The sequence below is a fragment of the Schistocerca nitens genome, chromosome 5 (genome assembly GCF_023898315.1).
Source record: "Schistocerca nitens isolate TAMUIC-IGC-003100 chromosome 5, iqSchNite1.1, whole genome shotgun sequence".
In the NCBI taxonomy this organism is placed as follows: domain Eukaryota; kingdom Metazoa; phylum Arthropoda; class Insecta; order Orthoptera; family Acrididae; genus Schistocerca; species Schistocerca nitens.
In genome coordinates, this window is record NC_064618.1 from 469,586,915 (window position 1) to 469,609,986 (window position 23,072).

Sequence of the window (23,072 nt, forward strand, 5' to 3'; positions counted from 1 at the left end):
ACTTATATAGAGAAGAAACTCATATTGACATTAGACAAAATTTACAAAGCTGAAATGAGAATCATAAGGTAACATTGTGAACAACGTAACAGAGATATTTGTTACTTAAAAACCAAACAGAAGACATATTGGCAACCATTAACTGGTGCAGTACAATGTAAACATAAAACTGATTCAGACAACAAAATAAAATGTAAGTTGTGAAAGAATGAGTTTCCAACCAAGACCATTTCATATTTCAAAGTTGTGCCAAATCTGAATGGTCACCTGCCTCTACCATGGACATACTTCTCCATCAAGTAATGGTCACCACAGTCTGTGACGTCAAGTCACTCTTCCAAGAGCATATAAGTGTACTTACAAAAGGCTGACACAACAGACATGTTTTCTGTCCAAATGAGTCAATGGAGTGATATATGGAGGCATAGAGTTAGAATCATTACTGGGTGCCAGCTTGGGAATCTGTCAGATAGATAGATATAGATAGATATAGTTATATGAGGTAGATTACTGTCACTGACATTACTCTAAAATGTAAATGTCAGTGAAGCTCTAAATGCAAGCACTATTGTGGTAACACTAAGAAATTCACCTTATGAGACTGCTGAATAAATCAGTCATCAGATGTCATTGTCAACCATTACAACACTGTAGTGTGCTGGTAGCATTCCACACCAATTCCCACAAAATTTGCACATCAACAATTCACCTTTGACTCATAAACAATGGAAACATATTCCATCCTCTGGAATTATAATTTAGTAATAAATGTTTCCAAAAGCTTAAAAGCTGAAAGGAGGGAAGCCAAGGATTCTATTAATATACCTATGTACTACTTTTATGATGAAGACAAATGGGTGTCACACTTTTGACCACATATTTTATGTGGCATACATGAGAGAGAGAGAGAGAGAGAGAGACTGCTAAATATGGATGGATATTGGGCTACATCCTTCACTCACATGGGAAGAGACTCCATTATATAAAACAATGGAAGAAGATGACATGGCAGCTGGTCAAGCCCAGTGGGCGTACCTTAAAAAAATATTTATTAAGCCTGGGATAATGAAACTTAACTCTTGTCAACCACCTGTTCAAAGCACTTATTTACCATGCATAAAATAAAAATTATTAAAAGAAACATTTTTTCCACCGCAATCAGAATGGAAATAGGAAATTATGGAGATGGGACCTTAGTGAAATTGAAGGATCCAGAGGTTGATGAGAGTTGAGAAAGAGAGTATTAGGCAATCATTCACTGAAACAAGAGATAGAAATACAATAGAAGAGAAATGGGTAACTTTGAGAGATGGTATAGTGATGACAATAGACTGTCAAACAGGCAAAAAGACATGACCTAGTAAGAATCCTGGGATGACATAGGATGTATAGAATTTAACCTATGAATAAAATGAAGCAGGTGAAAGAGAACAGACACACCTAAAAAACGAGGCTGACAGAAAGCACATAATGGCGAAGTGGGAATGGCTTGACGATAAATGCAAGGATGTAGATCCAATCGTAACTAGGGGACAGACAGATGCAGCCTATAGGATAACTACAGAGACCTTTGGAGAAAAAGAGAAGCACAGAAACTGTATAAACAGAAAGAGCTCAATTGGCAAGCTGGTACTAAGCAAAGAAGGGAGAGCTGAAAAGAATATAGAGGACCTATGAAAAGGAAACAAACTTGAGAATAAAATTACAGAAAGAGAAGGTGAAGTATAGGTGAAAATGAGATGGAAGACATAATATTGCAAAAATAATTTGACAGAGCACAGAAAGACCTAAGTGGAAACTAGACCATGTAGTAGAAGACATTCCCTCAGAATTACTGAGATCCTTGGGAGAGCCAGCCAGATCTGGTTCAAGAACATTTTTCCACACAAGTGACTATCATTTAGTGTCCCCTACATCCAATAACCCCTGGTAGACTTTCACCCTTACAGTTTTCGTTACTAACTGTGACAGCAAAAGTCTTGGACTTGGATGTCCATTGCACCCCTCTCAACTTGGCATCCCAAGCAGCTGCTACAAAAAAATTCGGATTCCACAGTAGGCAGGTCTGGACAAGAGTGAATCCATAGGATTCACTCTATCAGTTTAATATGTCATGGCTGCAAAACAATCACAAGAATTATTTACAGAAGAATGGTAAAAAAACTGGTCGACGCCAATCACAGCGAAGGTCAGTTCGGGTTCTGGAGAGATGCAAGAACATGTGACGTAATAATGACCAAACAACTTATCCTAGACAATAGGTTGGAGAAAGGTAAGACTATGGTTTATGGCATTTGTAGATTTAGAAAAAGCTTTTGACAATACTGACTGGGATACATTCTTTGAAATTTTTAAGGTAACAGGGACAAAATACAGGGAACAAAAGATTATTTACAACTTGTATACAAGCCAGACTGGAGTTATAAAAAGTTGAAAGACATGAAAGGGAAGCCACAGTTAAGAAGGGAAAGAGCGGAGTTGTAGCCTACCCCCAATTTTATTCAATCTGTACACTGAGCAAGCTGGAAAGAAAACAAGTAGAAATTTTGAGAAGGAATTAAAGTTCAGAGAGAATAAATAAAATATTGGTGGTCTACCAATGACAAAATCCAGTCAGAGGTGCCAAAGAACTTGCAAGAGCAATTGAATGGAATGGAAAATTTCTTGAAAAGATGCAATAAGATGATCATCATCAAATGTAAAACAAGGATAATAGAATGTAGTCAAATTAGTCAGACAGTACTGAGTGAATTAGATTAGAAATGGAATGGAAATGAAGTCCCATGCTTCTTGACAGAGCACAGGGGAACGATGCGGGAGACCCGCACCTCCATACTAGGCAAGGTCCTAATGGAGGTGGTTTGCCGTTGCCTTCCTCCAACCATAATATGGGGATGAATGATGATGATGAAGACGACGCAACAACACCCAGTCATCTCAGGGCAGGTGAAAATCCCTGAGCCTGCCAGGAATCGAACCCGGGATCCCTTGCTCGGGAAGCGAGAATGCTACCACGAGCGGCAGACTAGATTAGAAATAGAGATACTAAAATTAGCAGATGGATTTTGCTATTTAAGCATAAAAATGCTCAGCTATAGGAACACATGTGAAGCGACAAGCTGGCAAATGCTGAAGATCAGATTGATAGAGTGAATAACAAATGAGGCTATACAGATTCAGATTGGGGAAAAAAGAAATTTATGGCATAATTTGACTAAACTTTCATCTTCAGTTCCTTGAGCACATCTTGAGAAGGAAAGGGGATAATTTAGAGAAGTCCATCATGCAGGGAAAAACTGAAGGCAAAAGATCACGTGGGAGAGCAGCAAACAGATGGTTGGCTCAAGTGAAGAAGATTACCAGCCTGCCTCTTCACATTATATTAAGAAAGGCCCAATATAGCTGTGGATGGAGACATCTGCTTGAAGTTTCAACTAAGTAAGAATGAACAAGGAAATGAGGTCACGACACTCAGCAATGAGTAAAACGACTAATGAGAGAGATAACTAAAAGAAGAGATCAATTGACAGAACGCATCCTTAGGCATCAAGCAATTGCCTATTTGGGAAGGGGGGGAGGGAAGGAGTAAACATTGTAGTGGGTGCCAAAGGCTTCAACACATAAGCAGATTCAAATGGATGTAGCTTGTGACAGTTATGCTGAGATGAAGAGGTTTGCAAAGGAAGACTAGTATGGACAGCTGCATCAAGCCAGTCTTTGGACTGGAGACGACGACCACCACCACCACCACCACCACCACCACCAACAACAACAACAACAACAATAATCATTATTCAATGTTATCTGCAATATCTCAGTACTCTCAACACAGCAAACTGTTTGCATCTGTCTATATATGGTTATCAGCAAAACTGAAAATAGGAAGTGCAGAGTACCAACTCCAAAGAAAGAAAGAAATCATTACTAGCAATGCATAATATTTTAATTTATTACCTGCTCCTGATCATCAGTGGGCTGATATTCTTCATCATCACTTGAGTCCTCTGGCAATTCTTGCTCAATTAAAACACGACACTTTGAAGTTGCCTGTCGTTTCACAGGTGTTCCTATAGCTGAGGTGGGCTGTGATCCTTGCATCTGTCTTCACAGAATATATAAAAAGACATACCAGTTCATGAAAGAGCTAAAACTCATTATTTATTAGCAACAATTAGCATCTTTTATGAGGTATGCACATTTTTTAATTCTACAATAACTCTTTTCAAATAATTTAGAGGGATAAAATAATTTATGCACAAATTTACATGCATTAGAACACGAATAATTATTAGAAAATCAAAAGATAAACTCCTGGCAATACATGTGATTGGATGGATAAAAAATCAGTCTTTTCTTCTCATCCTGTCCGGTAAGCCTCCCCTGACCCGGGGTTCTGGGTGACTTTTCCCGAACTCCACCCCTTTTCCTAAACCTCTCCAGTTCTTTTCCTTTATCCCTATTCCTCCCCCTTCAATCCTTCTGCCAGAGGAAGGAGCCACTGGCTCCAAAAGCTTATATATGTGAAACCTGGGAAATGCGAGTGTTGTGCTCCCGCCGCTTGGTGAGTAAATTTTTTATCTACCCAACTACAATATACTGTCAAAAGACAAATCCTGATTTAGCAATTAGCTTATGCTGTTCTTTAGACACTCAACAAAAAATAAAAATGTAAAAAAGGAATGCTCATTAAGGAATCAATCCTGTAACTTAAATTATAATCAAATACAGTGGAACCTCGCATAGCGAGTATAATTCGTTCAAGAATCTTGCTTGCAGTGCAAAACACTCGTTAAACGAAACAATTTATCTTATACGAATTAATGCAAAATATGATAATGCATTACATGTAGAAAAAGTAATAAAAGTTTTATCTTATTCATGCCACTTATTCAAAAAAATTATACATACAGCATTATGTACTTTATTATTCATGATACATAACTAATTCCTTCTTACTATGAAGCTATCTATAGTCATTTGTTTCTTCTGATGCTACAATGCTTGGCGAAAATGCGACACAGCATTACTGTCTAATAAATGCTTAGCCACTGCTTTATTGGAGGGATGATTTTCAATGTACGATGCAACCGATTCCCATGCTTTCACCATTTCTCTTACTGTGCCAGAAGATTGCTGCTTTGCTTTACCACCTCTTCCTCCTCCTCCTCCTCTGAAGAACTCCTCTCCACAACTTACCACTGTGAGACACACTGCAACTCCATAAGCTCTTCTGCAGTCATTTCTTGGTTGTGATCTTCCACTAGCTCATCAACATCATTGTTATCCACTTCTAGCCCATGGCCTTTGCCAAAAACACAATCTCATTGACTACAGGCTCCACAGGTACTGGCTAAAATGCCCCAGAATCACATTCAACAACACATTCTGGCCAAAGCTTCTTCCAAGCAGAAGCGAAAGTTCTCGTGGTAACCCCTTCCATGTCTTTTTGATCATCTTAAAGCAGGCAACAGTGTTGAAGTGATGTTTCCAAAACTCTCCGAGAGTGAGACTGGTAGCTTCAGTCAACTCAAAGCAATTCTCTAAGAATGCTTTAGTATAGAACTTCTTAAAGATGGAAATAATCTGTTGGTCCATAGGCTCGAGTAATGGAGCGATGTTGGGAGACATGAATTGGATCTAGATGAATTGAAATTCTTCAAGGAGAATGGGCAGGAGTGTTATCCATAACAAGCAAGACATGGAGAGGCAGATTCATCTCAAGCAAATATTTTTTCACCAAAGGACCAAACAGTTCATTGGTCCAATCACAACAAAAATCATGTGTCACCCAAGCCTTGTTGTCGGACCCCCACACCACATTTAACCTGCTCTTCTGGACTTAACACTTCCTGAAGGCTCATGGAGTTTCTGAATTGTAAACAAGCAGCAGTTTAATTTTCAAATCACCGCTTGCATTGGCACAGAATAGCAATGTGAGACAGTCTTTCATTGGCTTCTGATCGGGCAGTGCATTTTCCTCTGATGTTATAAAGGTAAGCTTCAGCATCTTTTTCCAGACTAGACCCATCTTGTTCCAGAATCTATGAACATCTTGAAGTTGCTGAAGAAGTTCCCAGTTACCTTTGTGTTGGAGCAGGCTGCTACACCGTGCCTCACAATTCTGTGGATGCCAGTTCTTCTCATAAGATTCTCGAGCCACTGAGTGCTTCCCTTAAGCACTTCTTTACTCGCTGACGATCCTGGCATCTTCTTAACCATGTTAGCAAAAATCATTCTTGCCTTATCACAAATGATATTCTTGTGAATAGTGTTGCCTTGCAACTGCTTTTCATTTATCCATGTAAGGAGCAATCTTTCAACATTATCCAGAATATGAAACTGTTGTTTAGATACTCTTGTCACTCCCTTTGAAGCATCTATCTCCTTATCTTTTTCTTGTTCTTGAGGATAGTACAAAAAGTTGATGTAGACTGACTGCATGTGCGTGCTAAATCAGCAACACTCACATCACATTCACATTTGTCAATGATTTTATGTTTCGTTTCTAAGGTCATTTATGTTCTCTTACTTCTTGCAGCTTTTTCTTGGGTACACCTATATGAAGGTTATTAAAATTTGAACACAAAAAAACAATGTGGGAACACTAGTTTACAAAAATGTGTGAGCACAAGCTGCACTAAGATGGTAATAGAACGAGTGCTAAAACCAGACAGCAGTTTGTACTAAAGACATTGCTCATAAGCCACTGTCAACAATGGTAGGAGTTTATATTGTTGAACATTCCCTTCCCCCCCCCCCTCCCCCCAACTACGTGTGAATGGCTGGTGACATCACACTAAATCACCATCACTTGTTACGCAAAATATCGTTCATTAGGCGTGTCACTTTTCTAAAAATTTGTTTTGCTCTTTATGTGAATTGTGTGTTATGGGATGTGCTCATTAAGTGAGGCTCCACTGTAAAGATAAAACACCGTACACTTTCAAGGCATAGACAGATCAAAACTAAAATACGAAAGCATACAAACACTAGCTTTCAGCACCAGTGGTTTCTAACTGCATCAGAAGAGAGAAAGGAATAAAGGGCGAGATCAAATGTGACTATTCAAAACTTTGTACGTAACTGTCATGACATTGCAGCCTAATACATACATTTATTTTCTATCTAGATGTGGTTGTAAAACTAAAAGTAAACCAGAACTGGTTTGCACATTACATTTAACTAATTTCTTAAACAACCAGATATTTTAGAGAGAGAGAGAGAGAGAGAGAGAGAGAGAGAGAGAGAGAGAGACAGTGCACCATTTAATTTACCATGTTAAAGGTGATCGAGTTCTGTGGCTGTGGGTTGAATTACTTGAAGAAATACAGCACCAAGCCACTTTCAGTATAGCTTAATTGAAGCCAAGAAGTGTTCTGGGCTTTCACCAATCTTCAGTTAGCACAGTACAATTATATCTCTAGAAGTCTAACATTTTTATTGACTGCATTTTGAACACATCAGCTGCTTTTTGTTCTGTAATTTGCAACTCCATCTGCCTTTAGTTGCATAGCATGAACACTTTTGACTCATCGATATGGTACAGCATTAGCAGTGTAGCTGACACATGCATTTGTTTAAACTGGAAATTACATCTAAAGTCAAGTTTGTTTTCTTACACATGCCATAACTACTTCTGAAGTCAGTTATGTTTGCTGACCTTGAAACTTGAAATATTCCTCTGCATGATTAAAAAATTGCTTATTATATAATCTATATACTGCAATGAGTTGCACTATGTTATTGTACAGGTATTCTTTTTATAATGAACAATTTCTGTCTTAGCAACTAACATGAATGGTTATCTAACTAGTGGAGTAGCAAGTGACTAGCTTTGACAGAATAATAACTAAATTACTTTTAATTTTATTAAAGTGGTGTGACATACTTTACATGTAATTAGTGATATCAAACATTTACAAAAACTTAACAGATTGACATATTGCACAAGCACTTTATAATGAATAAAGGAAGATGTAAATGGCATATAATACAAATGCGACTAAACTATCACATTGGGAAGCAGTAGAAAATTATGGTCTTTTATTTATTATTAATATCAAATTTTTGCCAGGACTATGCATGTGTAGGGTGTGTGTGTGTATATATATATATATAAACAAAGATGATGTGACTTACCAAATGAAAGTGCTGGCAGGTCGACAGACACACAAACAAACACAAACATACACACAAAATTCAAGCTTTCGCAACAAACTGTTGCCTCATCAGGAAAGAGGGAAGGAGAGGGAAAGACGAAAGGATGTGGGTTTTAAGGGAGAGGGTAAGGAGTCATTCCAATCCCGGGAGCAGAAAGACTTACCTTAGGGCGAAAAAAGGACAGGTATACACTCGTGCGTGCACACACACACATATCTATCCACACATATACAGACACAAGCGAATGACATCCTAAATGACCAGAGAGTGTTAAACAACAAATTGTTTCTAAGACCTTTCCATAAATTACTAATACAATCAACACAATCTTCTTCCACCTGTAATGTTTCTCACCTTAGTTCACCTAACATTCCAGCAGGACTACTTGCTCAATTAAACTAACTCCTAAATGTATCATCTACCAGCACTCTAATGAACCATATGTAATCCAGCCATTAGGTATGGTTTCCAAAATGCAGCTCCATATTCTAGTATTTGTCACAGTAACAGCAGATTTGATAATTCTTTAGTATCTTTGCAACTACTGTTGTTGTTGTTGTTCTTGTTGTTGTAGTCTTCAGTCCAAGGACTCGTTTGATGCCACTCTCCATGCTGGATCATCCTGTGCAAGTCTCTTTATCTCTACATAATTACTGCAGCCTACATCTGTCTGAATCATTTTAGTGTATTCGAACCTTGGTCTCCCTCACTTATCTTGCTATTGCCAGTCTGCATTTTATATCTTCCTCGTTTCAGCCATAGTCAGTTATTTTGATGCCCAAACAACAAATCTTATCTACTACATTTAGTGTCTCATTCCCTAATCTAGTTCCATCATCATCACCTGATTTACTTTGACTACAATCCACACCCAGAGATCTGAGTGGTGGACTACATTACTTCCAGAATACTTAACCCATGCTGTAGGGCTGCATGTCTTTGGAAAAAAGAAAATAATGCTTGTAATGACTGCTTTCAGCCATTCGCACTACCAGTGCAGCAAGGTCACGATAGCTGATGTTAACAAGGTCCAACCAGAGGCTGCTATCCCTCTTCAGAAATCAAAGATTAGCTGGCCATCTCCACAGGGACTACAACATGGCTGGGTTTATCATAGAGGCACACAATTATTTTCCAATTATAATTACTTTCCCATATTCACATCATAGAATGTAGAGAGCCGCACACTGCATTTTGATATACGAGATGTGATTGGAAAGTTTTAAGAATGGATCCGCTACTGCTTACTGGTTTGGCGGGCAGGTACACGGAGGGTGGGGAGCGAGTCACCACTGCCTTGTCCTTGAATGCCCTCTGACAGAAAATTGCATTTCCTTTATTCAGTTCATTGTGGCAGCTGGTTGAGTGCAGGTCTGTTAGGGCTTGTTGCTGGATTCTGTCTATATGACAATGGACGTAAAAATGGAGCAAGGAGTTTGTGTGAAATTTTGTTTTAAAACCGGGAAATCAGCTTCTAAGACTTACGAACTATCAAAAACAGGTAATTGTATGAGCCAGTCAAATGTTTTTGACTGGTTCAACAGATTTAAAAATTGCTGCAAATCATTTGAAGATGAACCACGGTCCGGCCGTCCTTCCACCTCAAAAACGAATGAAAATGTTGCGAAAGTTCATGACTTAGTGCGTGTGCTCTGATAGTAGACTTACAATTAAGGAGATGGCTGATGAACTTAATTTTAAGTTTCTATGCAGTTCAGTCAATTTTAACTGAAGACCTGAACATGTGTTGAGTGTCCGCAAAATTCATTCCAAAAGTGTTGTCAAATGACCAGAGACAACACCGACTTGAAGTGTGCCAAGAACTGATTAATTGGACTGAAAATGACTCTTGATTTGTTAAGTAGGGTAATCACAGGTGATCCTGAAACCAAAGTGCAGCCTTTGCAGTGGAAGACTCCAGGTTCACTACGACCGAAAAAAGCGTGAAAAAGTCGGTCGAAGGTGAAAACAATGGTATTTTTTTTTTATGCTATCAGTATTGTGCATCATGAATTTACCCCTGCAGCACAGACAATTACCCAGGAATGCTACAAATGTGTCCTTCAGCATTTGTGCGATAAGGTGTAGAGGAAAAGACCTGCATTGTGGAAAGACAGGAGTTGGGTGCTGGATGACAATGCTCCAGCTCATCGTGCCTTCTCCATCGTTGAATTTTTGACCAAATTCAAAATTCCTGTGCTTCCACAACTGCCACATTTCCCACATTTGGCCCCTGCGGACTTCCACCTGTTTCCTAAACTGAAATTTTCGCTGAAAGGGAAGCGATTTGACTCAATTGAAGACATCCAGGCAAATACGGAGAGCGTCCTTAAAACACTCCAGGAAAAAAAATTTCAGGAATGTTTTCAAATGTAGAAACACCATTGGAGTTGGTAAGTTCAGTCAGAAGCAGACTATTTTGAAGGAGATGCATCACAGTAGCATGTAAGTACCACCACTGACAATTTCAAGCCCATTCTTAAAACTTTCCAATCACACCTCGTATACATTTTTTAGTCATGCATGTTGCTGGCAACTAGGATCATTCAGATGTATATTGCTTACAGTGAATGAACAGCCAGCACAGCATACACGTCACACGCAAATCTTTTACAATATTTGTGACTGAATGCTTTTGTACACTGTGGGAATGATAAAGATTAACTGCATCATAACAAAGATGGTAGGAACATAAGGACCTTATGTCACATCAACAAAGATATTGTTAGATATTGAGGAACCAACTATGACTGGGAAAGGACAAGTAAGGAAATGAATTTATCACTTGCTATTGCTGATTTAGTGAAAACTTGGAAAACCTAAATTTGGTGGGCCAGATGTAGATTTGAACATTGCACTTGCAGAATACAAGTGTCTTAACCAGTGAGCCACCTCATCTATGCTGGCTGTGAGACTACAGATAATTCACATTATGATGAAAGTATAAATCTTTGCATCCTCTCAATATGTACCCAGAGAAATTGCAAAATGGCTGCAAACCACTGCTGCTTTTCCTGCAAATTGCATTCAGATCACGATGAAGTTTATTTATCATTTACATGATACACTGCAATACCTGAAATTAAATGTTCTGATAAATTCAAACAACTGCTGATCATGAAACAAGTTTTCAACTGCTAAGGATTTTCTTTCCAGCTAACATTGTGCTACTGAATGAAAGTTACAATTTGGAAATTGTGGCTAAATCATTCCCTGCCCCTTTTCCTTTCTACTAGTAACGCACACTGTCCAGCCAAGTATACAGGAGAATTAATATACATCTCAACATCACAGGCAATATTTAACACAAATACTAGTTAAATGTATGTTTTGAAATCAGGTAAAGCAGGTGAACAAAGCATCAGATTTTGTGCAAACTCCTTGCCTGTTCACATCCTTCTCAACTTTTCTGTAGGTCAGTATCCATTTTTCTTCCAAATTCCCTGGGTGTTAACAATTGTAATATCCTCTTGAATTAATAATGACATGGATGGCAATAGTAAAATACTTCATGCAATTGATGCAGTCCATTCATTCGTAAGACCCTCATGAATGTGTCTCCCATTAGCAGAAATTTTTAAAGTAATTTTGACACTCCTATAACAAGCTACCCAACATTTGGTGCCCAGTGGTCTACTTATCCAAGACACCTTTTTATTCCTTCATTGTTTTGGATATGACAAAATTTCTTACATTATCTACCAGAGTACTACAAATTGTCATCCTAACATTGAATACATGAAAAATATTTCATCCTCTTTTGTAGAAACATAAACAGAAAATAAATTACACATGTCATCCCATGTTAAGCCTGCTGCACAACAAGAGTGGGGCATTTTCAGAATAGAGCACATGTTCCAAGTTTCTGCAGACACAGTTCTGGTGTGGAACAGATAACAGACGCATCACTGTATGCAACTGAAATGGTGCGACAATCTAAAGTCTCCAGAGTTGAAGTATTTGGTGCAGTAAGATTCTTTTGGGCAAAAAGTCTAAATTACACACAGATTCACTGTGAAATTCTGGTATATGTGGACCAAATACAATGTTGCATCCAGCTGTAGTGAAGTGGTGCCCACCAATTTGACAAAGGCTGCACATGTGGGAGTGATGCTGATCAGACAGTCCAAATCCTGCACCATGCAATTTAATTCCTTTTGCAAGCTGATAGAACACCTGGGTAAAGAGATTTTCCAACAAAGAGGATATTTACGCAGCAGTTATTAAATGGCTTTGAGAACAAGGAGCTAATTTCTATTGTTGATAAATTGAACAATTAGTGGAACATTGCGATGGTTGTTTATAGACTATGTTGAAAAATAGTGTCATGTATCTAAGTCACTTTGATATGTAGCGATGCATTCAATAAAAGTTCATTGGGCTGTCATAATAATGTATAATTTACTTTTTGCAGTCACCTCATATCACAAACTTCAATAAACATTTTTTACTGTAACTACAATTTCTGATGCTATTACAACCTGTGGCACTAGATAAGTAATTGATATCACTTTTACAAATGAACAAACAAAAATGAACCTAATATGTAATAGGAACTTACTTTGCTTTTGCTCTAGTAATCTTCGGTTCGTATGGTATATCTAGAGAATCACACTTCCCCAAAAGAGCTTGGCGCACCATTCCAAGAACATGTTCATCTGTTATAATAGTCTGTAGACAAAAAAAAAAAAAGAAGGAAAATTATGTAATATTAGTAGAACTGCAAACTAAATATGAACTCAAATACAAATAGAGTGCAAAAATATTTAAATAAAAGAAAATTAAATTAAGATTGTAACTGAAACATCCACACCTAGTTGACATTATTGTTTCAAAAGATAAAGATCTATATCAATGCGCAGTTTCTGGATAATGGTGTGTGCGCTTGGGGTGAAGGTGGCACAAGCACAAAAATACAACAAAGTAATAGAAATACTTATGATGATGGGCAGGTACACATTACTTGAACTGTATTAGCAAATTACTCTTTAAGACACCAGGTACAATCAATCATGATACTCCACTGCAGTCACAAAAAAATGTGTCAACAATGGCACAACTATGGATCTCCACATGCAGAACAGATGATGAATGGCATGCCAAAAAACTTGTGTCTTCTTCAATATTGAACTCCACTGGCAGCAGTCAGGCAGATTCTTTGCACAGCAATGACACCTCTCTTACCAACTGCTTTGGACAAGACATGGGCACCCTAATAGCCAGCCATCTAACAAGACTATCAGTGCCATTTGTTCATTATCAAAATATACTAATGAGAGCTGGACAGGGAAATTCAATGAGCACTGCAGATTCAATGAGTTTCACAGTTTCCATGGCACTACTAGTTTTTCATCACAGTTAGTGATTGCCATATACTCCCAGCTGTGACACATTGTACTAACCCATTTAGGGGTGCACAAGTTCTTAATGTACTAAAATAAAATTAAAAAGTTTGGCTATTCCTGTTTATTACAATATTTGATACATTTTTTAACTTCTTAGATCACTTAAAAGTAACAAGGTAACTAAGTATGAGGCCCCACAGATACCTAGGGATCGTCAATGTTAATGGACAGAAAAGTACCCTATTTTTTCCCATAGCTCAATCCTTCATGGCAAGTTCAATGTAATACAGAATGAGGTGCTGAACAAAATGTGTGTGTCTGTTAAGAGGGCAACTACCTTCAACAACTTCTATAGGGGAATATTATCAAAAGATCTCTTACAAAACCCAAATAATTTCTGTTCATACGTACGGGTGTGTGTGTGTGTGTGTGTGTGTGTGTGTGTGTGTGTGTGTGTGTGTGAGGGTGGGTGGGGGGGAGGGCAGCAGAAGTGATCCACAAAACCACCCTCAAATCCCATTGATGTTCTTATGTTGTGGAATGTTTTCCAAGCTCAAATAGCACAGACTCCAAAAATATCAATCAAATTGAAATTACAACTGTGTGGGGTATTTATGATTACAATATCAATTAATCACAGGTGGAATCTGAAAATTATTAAAAAAGGCTGGGTATAACAGTTTATATGGAACGGTAACAATGATTCAGTCATAATTAAAGCAGGTGGCAAACGGCAATTCACTGGTAGAATACTAGGGAAATGCAGTCAGTCTAAAAAGAAGACTACATACAAACACTCCTGTGACCAATCTCAGAATATTAATATACCAAATAAGCCTAACAGGCGATATTTAACAGATAAAAAGAAGGGCAGCATGAATGGTCTTAGTCTGTTTGACTCATCTGAGTGCATCGCAAAGATACTGAAAGAACTGAATTGGCAGACGCTTGAAGATAGGCACAAACTATTCGGTGAAAATCTACTTAAAAAGTCTCTACAACTAACTTTAAATGACGACTCTATGAATAGATTACAACTCAGCAATACAGCTCTTTTAGATATTGCAAATACAAGACTAGACCAATTACAACAAACACAGATGTATTTAAGCACTCATTCTGCCTACACTCCACAAGTGAGTGGAATGCGAAAAAGCCCTAATAACTGGTACAATGGAGAGCACCTTCTGCCAAGGATTTCTCACTGATTTGCAAAGTGTGGATATAAATGTAAATGTTTCAAGAATAACACAAGTTCTGTGTGTAGCATAGATAGAAACTAATCACCACATAGCCTGCTTTAGCAAGTTGTGGCATGCGATGTATAAATTCTAGCTGACAATAAATTAGATGAGTTAGAAGCAGCCTTGGAGAAAGGTTGGAGAAAATTGAGCCTTCAATACTGCAAACCGGACTGTCAGTAACGTGTTCACAGTGCTGTGCACTAACTCAAACTGAAACCTTACAAAGTAATGCTAGTGCACTGATTGGACAATCCACATGTTACCATCAGAGGTTGTCAATTGAATGTACAATGCCCATCACTATAGTATGTTTTCTGGGTTTCATCAATAGATATGCCTCTTCTGTAGAAGCAGCTCCCTGTGTACTGGCAACGATTCACACAGCAGCCAAATATGGACTTTTAACAGCGTATAGCCAAATATAGAGGGTCTATACAAGGGAGATGAACTTGAGGGCAATATTATGGAAATGGAAGGGGACGGAGATGAAGATGAGATGAGAGAGATGATACTGCATGAAGAATTTGACCAAGAACTGAAAGACTTAAGTCTAAACAAGACGCTGGGAGTAGACAACATTCCATTAGAACTACTGATAGCCTTGGGAGAGCCAGCCAAGACAAAACTCTTCCACCTGGTGAGCAAGATGTACAGTCAGTTCCACAAAAAAGTGTATGCCATAATTTTAAATGTAACATCCTCAGCGACATCTTTGGTAGTGGTCTTCAATCTATAACCACCGCACTTTTGCATAGTGTATAAATGAACAGCGTGAGAGTTGAATGTTTTGTTTTGTCAGTTGCAGTTTAAAATGAGTGCAAAATATCTGAAGCATCAAGAGGCAGTGTTCCTTGTACATCATCCAAAGCGATCAAAGCTTAGCTTTCATATAAAGCTGCTGCTGAAGTTCTTAGAAAATCAAAGACATTCGTTGTGAAGTGGTCAAATGATATTTGGAGGTTGGCAACATGGATGATTTACCGGAGAGAGGACTAAGCTGCCAAACTATAATCGACAATGGTGGCGATTGGATTAACTATTAGGTAATTGTGCAATTAGCAATAACATGTATTTTCATGTAAACATTTATTTATAATAGTGTCTTTTGTTTCATACAGATAATGGTATACACTTGTGGAACTGACTGTATGAGACAGCCGAAATTTCAGAAGAATATAATAATTCCAATTCAAAAGAAAGCAGGTGCTGAAAGGTGTGAAAATTACCGAACTATCAGTTCAATTAGTCATGATTGCAAATAACTAACACAAATTCTTTACAGAAGAATGGAAAATCTTGTACAAGCCAACCTCGGTGAAGATCACGTCAGATTTCACAAAATGAGGGAACATGCAACGCAATACTGACCCTATGACTTATCTTAGAAGATATGTTAACGAAAGGTAAACTTATGCTGTAACATTTGCAGACTTAGCAAAAGCTTTTGACAGTGTTCACCGGAATACTCTCTTTCAAATTCTAAAGGTGACATGGGTAAAATACAGGAAGCAAAAAGCTGTTTACAATTTGTACAGAAACCAGATGGCAGTTATAAGAATTGAAGGGCATGAAAGGGACAAAGTGGTTGAAAAGGGAGTGAAGACAGGGTTGTAGCCAATCCCCAAGGTTATTCAATCTGTATATTGAGCAAGCAATACAGGACACATTGTGAGACATCAAGTGATCAGAAATTTAGTACTGGAGGAAAGTGTGTGTGTGTGGGGGGGGGGGGGGTAAAAATTGTAAAGGGACACCCAAGAGATGAATACGGTAAGCAGTTTCAGAAAAGATGTAGGCTGCAGTAGTTACTCAGAGATGAAGAGGCTTCCACAGGATACAGTAGTTGGGGAGCTGCATCAAACCAGTCCTTGGACTGAAGACAACAAAACAACATAGCCAGATCTGGACTTTGGCCAACATGTTCAAGATACATGTGGGTCAGTAACTATTACAATATGAAGAATTATTGCCATCTCTTTCAATACCTATGACACACTCTCTTGAATGCAACCTATTACGAGTAAGTAATTAAGAATACATGTAAAGGAGTCACTATCTGAAGAGCTGTGCACCACATAATCTCTACATTAATGTTTTTGGGATATGGAGCTTCCCTGTCTTGGTATTGGAGATGGCTGCATCCACTTCCTCTGCAATAGGAAACACATCTTTGATATGATTTTCAAAAAGAATTCATTTTCAAAGGTGACTGATTGGAATTATGTGGTCAATGACTACATCTGGAAGAAGCATCTGGAGAATGTACTTCACTAACTCCTTCAAATCTCTAGCCATTTTCCCAACAGCTTGTCAAAGTTTTAAGTAACTAATATTGATTTGACTTTTTCAGAGTGCAAACTGTATGGCTGTACCCAGATGTTGAACAGTAATTAACAACACATATAACTTTCCCAAAGCACTTTTTCTGTGATGAATGATACTTCCCTTGTACTCCCTCTTTAGCCGACAGTAATTCACTAAATTTAGCTGACTTTCTCGTCTTTCCACTGACTGATGGTAAACTACAAGCAGTACGCACTTTTTTCCTTAAACTGAACAATTCTTCATTTCCTTCTTGTAGTTTCAGTGTTCTTTATAAAGTGCCCATTGATAGAGAACACTGACTCATTTACCTGAGCAAAATTTATTAACTGTCTTTCAACTTAGCTTTCATAAAGGATTCTCCACACAGAAAGCAATAGAAAGCCACACAAATGATGTTCTAGAGAGATACACAAGACACATTATCCTGCTTGTGTATTGCATGACCTTGGCAAAGCATTTTGCTGAGTGGAACACAAATTTCTGACTGTTATGGTATAAATGGCATCCCCTTTGAACAGATGGAATCTTACCTTCAATAACATCAAGCAGAGGGTCTTACAGGCTGCCATAGGCATGACACTATCCTCAGAATAGGGGGAAGTATCGTGGGGGTCCCATAAGAAATTGTACTGGGCCCACTGTTCTTAACTTACCTAGATGACTTTCAAGCTACCTACTTTTTGCAGATGACAAGCACACTATTCAAGCACCCAAACTCAACCTTCCCTAATTCAGATGATATCATACATGGACAGGCCCACAAATTGTTCACAGTAAACAGTTTGCAACTTAATCTTACATGGACTTGTGTTGTGAAATTTCAAACTAGTAATAATGTCTATTAGTACAAGTTGATATTAAATGCCATGCAGTATGTGAAAGACAGTGCATTAAATTCAGAGGGATGATAAGTTAAAATGTTAACACATGGGAGTATATAAACTAATCACATTTGAGTAGATAAACTAATCGTGAAACTCAGTTCAGCATGTTTTGCCTTTGAAGCATCTCTCACTGTATTGATGTAAAGACAGTTGGTAGCTTATTTTGCATACTTTCACTCTCTGGCATGTTACAGAATTATCTTCCAGGGTTGTGCACTTACAGAAAAGAAATGCTTATTCAGCAGAAATGGACAGTAAGAATAGTGTTAAAAGTAGTTAACCACATACCTTTTTACGGATCTTTGAATTGTTACACTCACTTCCCAGAGGATTTAGCTCATAATGGTTACTGTTGCTGACAGTAAAAATCAGTTCAGCTGAACTCGGATCTCATAATACAAGACACTAAAATTATGGGGTTAAGAAATGAAAGAGGAAGCCATCTGGTAGAATTTTGCACAGAGCATAACTTAATCATAGCTAACACTTGGTTCAAGAATCATGAAAGAAGGTTGTATACATGGAAGAACTCTAGAGATACTAGAAGGTTCAGATAGATTATATAGTGGTAAGACAGAGATTTAGGAACCAGGTTTTAAACTGTAAGACATTTCCAGGGGCAGATGTGGACTCTGACCACAATCTATTGGTTATGAACTGTAGATTAAAACTGAAGAAACTGCAAAAAGGTGGGAATTTAAGGAGATGGGACCTGGATAAACTGACTAAACCAGAGGTTTTCCAGAGTTTCAGGGAGAGCATAAGGGAACAATTGACAGGAATGGGGGAAAGAAATACAGTAGAAGAAGAATGGAAAGCTCAGAGGGATGAAGTAGTGAAGGCAGCAGAGGATCAAGTAGGTAAAAAGACTGGGCTAGTAGAAATCCTTGGGTAACAGAAGAAATATTGAATTTAATTGGTGAAAGGAGAAAATATAAAAATGCAGTAAATGAAGCAGGCAAAAAGGAATACAAACGTCTCAAAAATGAGATCAACAGGAAGTGCAGAATGGCTAAGCAGGGATGGCTAGAGGACAAATGTAAGGATTTAGATGCTTACCTCACTATGGGCAAGGTAGATACTGCCTACAGGAAAATTAAAGAGACCTTTGGAGAAAAGAGAACCACTTGTATGAATATCAAGAGCTCAGATGGAAACCCAGTTTTAAGCAAAGAAGGGAAAGCAGAAAGGTGGGAGGAGTATATAGAGGGTCTATACAAGGGCGATGTACTTGAGGACAATATTATAGAAATGGAAGAGGATGTAGATGAAGATGAAATGGGAGATACAATACTGCGTGAAGAGTTTGACAGAGCACTGAAAGACCTGAGTCGAAACAAGGCCCCGGGAGTAGACAACATTCCATTAGAACTACTGACAGCCTTGGGAGAGCCAGTCCTGACAAAACTCTACCATCTGGTGAGCAAGATGTATGAGACAGGCGAAATACCCTCAGACTTCAAGAAGAATATAATAATTCCAATCCCCAAGAAACCAGGTGTTGACAGATGTGAAAATTACCGAACTATCAGTTTAATAAGTCACAGCTGCAAAATACTAATGCGAATTCTTTACAGACGAATGGAAAAACTGGTAGAAGCCGACCTCGGGGAAGATCAGTTTGGATTCCGTAGAAATGTTGGAACACGTGAGGCAATACTGACCTTACGACTTATCTTAGAAGAAAGATTAAGGAAAGGCAAACCTATGTTTCTAGCATTTGTAGACTTAGAGAAAGCTTTTGACAATGTTGACTGATATACTCTCTTTCAAATTCTAAAGGTGGCAGGGGTAAAATACAGGGAGCGAAAGGCTATTTACAATTTGTACAGAAACCAGATGGCAGTTATAAGAGTTGAGGTTGGTGAGGAGTGGTTGGGAGGAGGGTGAGACAGGGTTGTAGCCTCTCTCCAATGTTATTCAATCTGTATATTGAGCAAGCAGTAAAGGAAACAAAAGAAAAGTTTGGAGTAGGCATTAAAATCCATGTAGAAGAAATAAAAACTTTGAGGTTCGCCGATGACATTGTAATTCTGTCAGAGACAGCAAAGGACTTCGAAGAGCAGTTGAATGGAATGGACAGTGTCTTGAAAGGAGGATATAAGATGAACATCGACAAAAGCAAAACGAGGATAATGGAATGTAGTTGAATTAAGTCGGGTGATGCTGAGGAAATTAGATTAGGAAATGAGACACTTAAAGTAGTAAAGGAGTTTTGCTATTTGAGGAGCAAAATAACTGATGATGGTCGAAGTAGAGAGGATATAAAATGTAGACTGGCAATGGCAAGGAAAGCGTTTCTGAAGAAGAGAAATTTGTTAACATCGAGTATAGATTTAAGTGTCAGGAAGTCGTTTCTGAAAGTATTTGTATGGAGTGTAGCCATGTATGGAAGTGAAACATGGATGATAAATAGTTTAGACAAGAAGAGAATAGAAGCTTTTGAAATGTGGTGCTACAGAAGAATGCTGAAGATTAGATGGGTAGATCACATAACTAATGAGGAGGTATTGAATAGAATTGGGGAGAAGAGGAGTTTGTGGCACAACTTGACTAGAAGAAGGGATCGGTTGGTAGGACATGTTCTGAGGCATCAGGGGATCACAAATTTAGCATTGGAGGGCAGCGTGGAGAGTAAAAACCGTAGAGGGAGACCAAGAGATATATACACTAAGCAGATTCAGAAGGATGTAGGTTGCAGTAAGTACTGGGAGATGAAGAAGCTTGCACAGGATAGAGTAGCATGGAGAGCTGCATCAAACCAGTCTCAGGACTGAAGACCACCACCACCACCACCACCACCACCACCACAACAACAACAACAACAAAATTATTTTAATGGTGACTTTTCCTTTTTGTATAGGGTTAAGACAGCAATTATATACCCTAGTATAGATGTATTCAATGAGCTATCCTCTTACTGTAGAGCAAGAAATTGGGAATCTCAACCAGTTCAAAAGACAGTTAACACATACCTCACTAACCATTCTTTCTACTAATTATTTTAATATCCAGACTCACAGATTGCAAAATTCTGTTACCTATATGGCAACAAATGTTCATTGTATGGGTGCATGAAAAGTTTGGTTGTTTGTTTATTTTTGATGCATATTTCATATATTCATAAGTGCATATATGGTGTGTTTCACAATTCATGTTACACACTTCTAGAGGTTGTAGAGGAGACATCAAGTTTTACACAGGAACCCATGTCCAGAAACAATGTTTCCATATTACAAGGAAAAAACAAGAGCTACTCTACTGCGCACTTAATGTTTCTTACACAGTTCACCTGTTATGGTTGGCTACCCACATTCACGAATGGTATGATGATATGGTTACATGATGTCCTCTACTTCCACATGCCTTGTTTTCGTGCTGCCTTGTGATTCATTAGTTGACATTATGTTGACTAGTGCTGCATTAACAGGATGCCTGAGTTCACGTTTGCAGAGTATGCCGATATGTTGTTAATTTACACTGAAGCTCACTGTAATGGAAGAGAAGCTCAACGTCTGTACCGTGAGTACTTTCCAAATCATGTGACTCCATCTCATGCCATGTTTGCTAGAGCAGAACAATGCCTGCAGGAAAGTGGGAAATTCACAAGTGATAAGAGGAAACTGTGATGCTCCAAGAAGGCAGTAACTGTAATATTGGAAGAGGAAGTGCTTCATCAAGTTGAAGAGAAACCACTGATGAGTACTTGAGTGACTGCACATGGCTTGAATGTGTGTCTCATTTGTCTGGCAGATTCTGCATTAACATCAACTCCACCCGTATCACCCTCAGCAGATACACACCATGCTCCCAGTGGATTTTGTGCCATGTGACAATTTCTATACTGTTTTTACACTGTTGAGTGGATTTTCCTCAGTTTCCAAAGCAAATTTTGCTCACCAACGAAGCACACTTCAACAGGGGAGGTATTCGGAGTGCATGAAACAGCCACATTTTAGTTCAAGGAAAGTCCAAAGCCACATGTACACAAATATTTCAGCACACCTTCAGTATCAATTTCTCGACGCATACCACCCCATGGTCATGTGATTGCGCTGTATATCCTTCCTCACCACCTAACAGGTGCCAGGTGCTTGAGATTCCTGCTACATGTGCTGGCGGAATTTTTTGGAAGATGTGTCATTAGACATTTGGTACAAATTGTGGTTCCAGCATGATGCCGCACCATTACATTTTGAAATTCGCATCTGAAACCATCTGAACATAGGGACAGGTGGATTGGTCAAAATGGGCCACATGCTTTACCGTATTACCACTAAAAAATATTTTCCTCTTTTTTTTCTTTTTAGATGCAGATAAATTTTAAAATGTAGCCCTGTAAATGCAAGTTTCACCTGTCAGCAATTTGTCCTAAATGAACAGAGCCTTTCTTTGTTACCTTTCGTTCGCTATAGTATTGACAATATTCACTGAATAGTAAATTTTGAATAGGAGCTGGTGGTGTGTTGGGGCTTATTGGCGCTCAACATCGAGGTCATCAGCGCCCTGAATAGGAGCTCTTTACCATATAGACTGTACCTGATGATGCGGCTTTAGCCCTCAAAACCAGCTGTGTTCCAATAAACAACAATTTTTCCAGCTGTTATTGGAATTCTTCCTAAAATCACGCATTTCAACAGCTGCAGATACCCATAATATAAAACAGTTTGTTACAATAATGGTTTGCTTCAAAGTGAGGAGGACTGTCATTATGAAGATCATTATTGAACAGATGTATTGTGAGGTGAGACCAATCAGAATCCCCACTTGTTTAAAAACACTACAGCAGGTGGTTCTTTGCTGCTACACATAAAATTCTGGTGACTTTTTCAGTACATTAATTTTTTTTTTATGCTAGTGAGTTGCTCCAGAAGGGAATTCTATAACAAATGAATGAAAATAATAAAAACTAGACAGGCTCTGAGATAGATAAAAATATCTATCTGTATTCAAAATTATCCAGATGTTACTGAGCACAGCCATCTCATGATTTCAAGGATGTGGTTTTCCCAGTTAATCCTGCTATTTAATTGGACTCCTGAGAATTTTGTACAATGTACTCTCCATATCTGCTGACCTCTGTGTGTGCACCAACTTCCTGTGAGCTTTTGTAG

At 38.4% G+C, this 23,072-nt stretch overlaps 1 protein-coding gene across 2 annotated transcripts in view; it reads right to left on the reverse strand.

Moving 5' to 3' along the window:
* LOC126259694 (GON-4-like protein) overlaps positions 1 to 23,072 on the reverse strand; it is a 208,485-nt gene that overhangs the window by 132,245 nt on the left and 53,168 nt on the right. For both annotated transcript variants that reach the window (XM_049956656.1, XM_049956657.1), the window contains exons 3-4: positions 12,722 to 12,831; positions 3,955 to 4,102 (exon numbers count right to left, since the gene is read on the reverse strand). In XM_049956656.1, the coding sequence (XP_049812613.1) occupies positions 3,955 to 4,102; positions 12,722 to 12,831 (258 nt within the window). The remainder of the gene's footprint in view (positions 1 to 3,954; positions 4,103 to 12,721; positions 12,832 to 23,072) is intronic.